The 6,841-nt window shown below is 46.0% G+C and overlaps 1 protein-coding gene across 1 annotated transcript; it reads left to right on the top strand.

The window, feature by feature from the left end:
• The first annotated feature begins 2,209 nt into the window (after window positions 1-2,209).
• Window positions 2,210-4,273, top strand: KIF2B (kinesin family member 2B). The gene has a single exon (XM_063296561.1). The coding sequence runs from the start codon at window positions 2,225-2,227 to the stop codon at window positions 4,271-4,273; it is 2,049 nt and encodes a 682-aa protein (XP_063152631.1). The 5' UTR covers window positions 2,210-2,224.
• Window positions 4,274-6,841: the final 2,568 nt, after the last annotated feature.

Below are 6,841 nucleotides of genomic sequence, written 5' to 3'. Positions count from 1 at the left end.
TATTTAAAAGATATGCAAGAGGAATGGGCAGCATAATGCTTCACCTGTTCAATTTAAACCTGACACATAACTGTAGCCAGAAAATAAGAGGCTACTTTTTTGCTAACCTGAAGATGGAACACCATGCGAACCATGTCCACATACATACTCTTTTCTGAAATTAAGTTGACAGTTCTTAAAGACCTTTTTTTCCTGTGCCATGACTTGCACCTTGTTCACTTAATACAGAAGTTATCAGCACAAATGTTTCAGAGTCAGTGAAATGTCTCAGCTAAATTAAACAATGAATAGAAACACAGCATTATAACACAGCTTCAACGAATAAGTTCTTTTGCAGCTATTCAGTGAAGATTCCCATGACTAGATATTACAAAGGAATATTAATTAAATTAATTATTTGCGACACTGCATTTACTGTAGATCAGTAATTAGTAAATCAATCAGTTAACTAGATGAATGATGTGATTAATGCTTTCAGGGATTCTTTTTTTTAATGTCCCCTAACATTGGGATGTTGGAAAATTTCCAGGATCTATGATGCCCAAATGAAATCACATCACATCACCAAAACATCCTGGCCTTACTTCCCAATAGAACACCAATGCAAAATAAATTTTTAGCAATTTGCATAGTTTAAAATGAGTGTGCATTTTTCAGACCACACTTAGTAACACATAAAAATTAGAAAAAAATGATGACATCTTATGAGATTTCCAATTCATTAGAAATATCTATTACATTTATATCCTGCCTTACTTCTAGAACTTCACGCCAATGTACACGGTAAACACCCACCACCTCCATCTAATCCACCCCATTTTGTAAGGCAATTTAGTCCACAAGGTAGTGGCAGGCCGAAAATTGCCCAATGAGCTTTATTAGAAATCTGAACCTGGGTCTTCCCAGTTTTAGCCTACTTCTACTTGGAAAATATAAGGTATCCATTTTCCTGGAGGACACCAAACATATTTAGAAAGAACTGAAGTTACCATACACGTACATGGAAGTAAGAATCAACTCAGGGAGGATTCCTGCTAAGAAGACGCACTATAAAGCATCAGTTCTGGTTCTATGCATGCTTAGGTAGTAGACTCACAATATTGGACCATGAATCCATTATCCAATCAGCAAACTGAGCATGGACTGTGTCATCATTGCACAATACCATTACTAAAGTTCTTAATGCCATAGTTTTAATGCTATGGATAGCAGACTGACCAGGGAGCTACTACCCTTCTAGTATTGGGGGGGGGGCATGGGGCAAAAGCTATGTATCTTTTTAATTAATTTATTTATTTTCTATCCCTTTATTATTATTTTTTATAAATAACTCAAGGCAGGGAACCTACTAATACTCCTTCCTCCTCCTCTTTTCCCCACAACAACCACCCTGTGAGGTGGGTTGGGCTGAGAGAGAAGGACTGTCCCAAGGTCACCCAGCCGGCTGTCATGCCTCAGGCAGGACTAGAACTCACAGACTCCTGGTTTCTAGCCTGGTGCCTTAACCACTAGACCAAACTGGCTCTTCCCCAACCCAGGACCCTCCAGAACTCCCAGCCAGTTTACTCAATGGCTGTGAATATTAGGAGGTACAGTCTAACTTAACTGGAAGGATGGGGAAGATTAGAACTGATTTACTTGGAAATTATTTTTCTCTATCTTTATTAAACTCATTTCAGCCTCATTCAAACCCACACCCTCTTCTCGCTTTTAAACCGGGAATTCAACAATATTTGGGGATCCGTATTCTACCTGTTTGGGACGAGCTGGATGCATAAGAATGGGAGCTTTGAACAGCGACCTATTAAGTACGGAAGACAGTATTTCTGGTCACTTGACAAGCTCGTTAGAAGGTACCGGTAAACGGAGGTGATAGATCCTGCTGCAAGATTAAGTTTTACCGACGGCTCTTCCCTGACCCAGAGGATCCTGCGAGGTCCTGCAAAGCAACGGGGCAAATGTAAAGCCCGAGGCATGGGTCGTAATTACTTCGGGGAGCGCTTATGACGCAGGCCGTTGTGCGGATGACCGCCAAACACGGCAGACGGCCAAGGGCTCTGACTGGGCCATGCGCACGGGTGCCTTTTACCACCAGGCGCTGGATGAGCGTGACTGTCCATCTTGGGCGGCATCTTGCCAACCCGCCCGCTTCTCTCGCTTCCCATTGCTGCCGGGGATTGGCAGGGGCTGCCCCTCCGACCCCGAGCCAAAGCCGCCGACCGCCATGGCGAAGCAGTTTGGGGCCATCCGGGTGGGAACCTATCTGGACATCAAGAGGAGCGACGGGCGGATCCACCCGGCGCTGGTGACGGCGCTGCACGAGGACACCAACAGCGTGACCGTGGAATGGATCGAAAAGGGCGCCAACAAGGGCAAGAAAGTGGAGCTGAGCCTGGCCTTCAATCTCAACCCTCACCTGGCCCCAGCGGCGCTCAGCCCGGGAACGCTCTCGGAGCAGGGCGACCACTCCACGCCGCCTCCCAACTACGTGGTGACCCCGATCACCAAAGAGAAGCCGGGAGGGGACAGCGTGGAGCGCGAGTTCAGAAGGCCCCCTTCGACGGGCAAAAGCAGCCCCAGCCTCAGCTCTGCCCGCAAGTCGCCCTGCGTGCTCGAGGTGGAGCGGCTGCGCGAGGAGCGGGAAAAGCGCCACTTGGCGCTGCTGGAGATGCGGGCCCGGCGCGAGGCCCGGGACGCGCACCCGCACGCGGACGTGATTGCCACGATCGAGCGGTACCGCGCCGCCCTGCTGCGCGGTGGCGCCGCTGCCTTGCTGGCCCAGAGCTGCCCGCCGGAGAGCAGCCGCAACGGCGGGGCTGCTTCCCGCAAGATCTGCGTCTGCGTTCGCAAGCGGCCGCTCAACCAGCGGGAGGCGGAGATCAAGGATGTGGACGTGGTGACCATCCCGTGCTCGGGCGTGGTGATGGTGCACGAAGCCAGGCAAAAGCTGGACCTCACCCGCTACTTGGAGCACCAGACCTTCCGCTTCGATCACGCCTTTGACGACCGCGCCACCAACGAAAGCGTCTACAAGCACACGGCCCAGCCGCTGGTAGAGACCATCTTCCGGGGTGGCATGGCCACGTGCTTCGCCTACGGGCAGACGGGCAGCGGCAAGACCCACACGATGGGAGGGGACTTCTCTGGCAAGAAGCAGGACTCCACCAAAGGCATCTACGCCATGGCTGCCCGGGATGTCTTCTTCTTGCTCCAGGAGCCCACTTACAAGATGCTGGAGCTCCAGGTCTTTGGGGCCTTTTTTGAGATCTACTGGGGGAAAGTCTACGATTTGCTGAACTGGAAGAACCGGCTAAGGGTCCTGGAGGATAGCAATCAGCAAGTCCAGGTGGTGGGGCTGCTGGAACAGAAGGTCATCTGCGTTGAGGACGTCTTGAAGCTCATTGAGATAGGGAACCGATGCAGGACCTCCGGCCAGACCTCAGCCAACTCCCATTCCTCCCGGAGCCATGCAGTTTTCCAGATTATCCTCAAACGCAGGGGGAGACTATATGGCAAGTTTTCCTTGATTGACTTGGCTGGCAGCGAGCGGGGAGCAGACACCTCCAGGGCAGACCGACTGACCAGGCTAGAGGGAGCTGAGATCAATAAGAGCCTCTTAGCCCTGAAGGAATGCATCCGAGCCTTGGGGCGCAATAAAGGCCACACACCTTTTCGAGCTAGCAAGCTGACCCAAGTGCTAAGAGACTCGTTCGTTGGAGAAAACTCTTGCACCTGCATGATTGCCACCATCTCCCCAGGCATGAAGTCATGTGAGCACACACTCAATACCCTCAGATATGCTGATCGGGTAAAAGGGCTGGTGGTTGACCCCAGCGCCTTCAAACAGTGCCATCCTATCCTGTCCAAGTCCCTGTATCAGCTGGAGGAGGTGACCCAGCCTTGGAACATTCAGAGCTTGCCTGAGACAGATGAGTTCAAAGTCATCTGTGTACAAAAAGAGGATCAAGTCCCTTTGCCAGCTGTTAGCTTCATCTCCAGAGGAAAAGTACAGAAGAAGAGGAAAGAGGCTGATGAGAAAGCTCAGACAGAAGATCATCAGGAATCTCTGAGATGGCTCAAAGCTTTCCTGAAAATGGCTGAAGATGTTGAATATGACATGGAGTTTTACGCCACCCAGTTCGAAACCATGCTGACACAAAAGATCGCAATCCTTTCTGAGATCCAGGATAAAGTGAAGTCTTTTCGGGCTAACCTCTGTAAGGAAGACCTGGAGAGCAATGACATCCTTGTGAAGAGATCCCGCATTCTGTGAGCTCTGATTGAGTCTCTTTCTGCTCTCCTATTATTGAGTAGTGTGAGTCTTTCCACACTATGCATTCCATCTAGCCATCTGGCGTTGTAACGGCTTTTAAAAAAAAATTAAAATACTATATCTCTGGGGATTTCCTGTTTAGGGGAAGAGGAATTTGCCCATTCTCCTCAATTCTGAGATGAATGCAGAAAGCCTTCCAAGACTAACTTAAGATACATATTTTTAGCATCATAAAGACAACATTATTTAAGTTTAAGAGCACAATCCTTCAGCATTGGCAGTTTGAATTGGCCATATTTTTTAGAAGAAAAATAATATAAAGAGCACTGTTTGGGGGAATAATATTTTGAAGGCATGAAGGCTACTTGTGTGGAGAGCATAAGCCCGAGTTTTAGAGCATTTGCTGCCATGCCGTCTGTGCCAGACCCAGGGAACTTGTGCAAGTATTAAAAAGAATGTAGATGGGAAATAGTGTCTTTTTGGTCTGATTACTCAAAAGGGATGGACTAAGATAATTTAGAAGGTGGGAGAGACTTTGTAGCCAAACATTTGCATAGCAATGTAACCTCAATTATATAATAAGAACCAGACTTCTATCATTTAAGATTCAGCATACTAAACAAAGGAGGTTGTAGACAGAGAACATGTTTTGTGTATAGAAGGCCACCTGGGTATCTTCTGTATATGAACATGAGGAAAGCTATGGAAGATCAGGCCAAAGGGCAGGTGAGTCCAGGACTCTGCTCCCATAGTGGCCAAAGAGATGCTTTGGGGAATTTCTAATTAGAACATGTCCCCAGCTGTAGCCTCCTTGAATTTCTCTAATTTTCTGGAATCATCCTGATTGGTGGACTTCTCCACATGTAACCATTTTAAGTGCTTCATCTGAGCCACCCACCATTTTTGGATAACCTGGTTGTAATTTTGTGAAAGAGTGAGATAAATAGCTCCCTATCCCAGGGCACGGCAGCACTGTTCGCTCTGAATGTCTTGGACTGTGACACCAATATTACTTCCATTATTATGGAAGTTTAGCTTAAATCAAAAAAGTTTAAAACAAAACCCATTATGGTAGAAGCAACATAAATAATTAAGGCAGGGATGGCAAACCAGATGTTATTGATCTACTCCCAGTGTATCTCACTATTAGCTATGCTGGCTGGAGTTGCTGTGAGGTGTAGTGAACATCTGGAAGGCCTTAAGTGATATTGAGGGGCATGCTGCCTGTTCTCCAGATGGGTTTACCAAAGACCCCTGCCTCAGTTCCTGGAGTACTGTGGTAGCCATCATAAACAATATTCAGTTGAGGACATAGGAAACAGCCTCCTTCCTATATTGCAGATTTTAAGTACCAAGAACTTAACTCCCTCTTGATATTTGTAGACTCTGGCAAACTGGGGATTTCTCAGTCTCCTGTGAAGAGTAGATTACCCTATAATTGCATCAACTGTAGTGAGTATTTATTTATTTATCAAATTTTGCCACTGCCCTTCTGCCCCCAAAAGAGGGACTCTGGGCGGTTTGTATGCTAGAAATTGCCCAGAGTCACTGGGAGTCAGGTGACTTATAAATTTCATAATTATTAAATTTATTATTAATTTTAAAGTTGCAATAATATAATAAATAAATTTGTGTTTATTATAAATGCATTAAATTTATATTAAATTGTATTATTATTATTACTATTATTAAATACTTTCAGTGTTGATTGGTACATTTATGAGGAAATTAAAGTGCTTAATATGTATTTATGCCTTCTTAATGCAGATCTCTATTTGGCTTGATTTCGAAAATACCTGAGAGTAAGGGAGAATTATTTAAATATACACAAGGAATTCATTAATTGGAGACAGTTGTTCTGTCGCTCTTCTCATTATCATTTGACTTTTGACACCTGCTGTATATTCTCTGGGGTATTTCTTTTTAAAAGTGATACACAAAGTCAAATGTAGTCACTACCCAGATATGAAGATATGCTTCACAGCTATGTTGGAATGTGACGGTGACCTTGGAAGAAGCGGGGTGGAGATGCCACCTAGGGAATGATCAGATAAAAGAGAAAGGAGCCCGCAACAGAGTAACAGCCAGAGAAAGACACTTAGGAAGGACCTGCCCTAACTACTCAGGTGGTAAATAGGGAGGGCGGGAGGTTTGGCCTTTCAGACTTGCTAGAATCTGTTAATGTAGCCTTACAATAAAGTACAGGTAGTCCTCACTAATGACCATTTGTGTAGTGATGGTTCAGACTTACAATGGTGCTGAAAAAACCTGACTTATAACTGATGCTCACACTTACAACCGTGGCAGCGTCCCTGTGGTCACATGATCATGATTTGGGCACTTGGCAACCGGTTCACATTTATGACAGTCACAGCATCCTACAGTAAAGTGATTGTCATTTTTGACCTACCTGGCCAGCTTCTGGCAAGCACAGTGAATGGGGAACCAGGTGATTCGGTTAACGACCATGTGGTTTTCTTAATGACTGTGGTGATTTGCTTAATGACCGCTGCAAAAAAGGTTGTAAAATCAGGTTGAATTTGCTTAATGACCACTTTGCTAGCAACT

Source organism: Candoia aspera, chromosome 2 (genome assembly GCF_035149785.1).
Source record: "Candoia aspera isolate rCanAsp1 chromosome 2, rCanAsp1.hap2, whole genome shotgun sequence".
In the NCBI taxonomy this organism is placed as follows: domain Eukaryota; kingdom Metazoa; phylum Chordata; class Lepidosauria; order Squamata; family Boidae; genus Candoia; species Candoia aspera.
The sequence above is the reverse complement of the archived record's forward strand: the minus strand, read 5'-3'. Positions and strand labels throughout refer to the sequence as shown.

What these genes read in the sequence shown, in the direction of transcription:
- KIF2B (XM_063296561.1), top strand. Translation starts at nt 2,225, where the DNA reads ATGGCGAAGCAGTTTGGGGCCATCCGGGTGGGAACCTATCTGGACATC.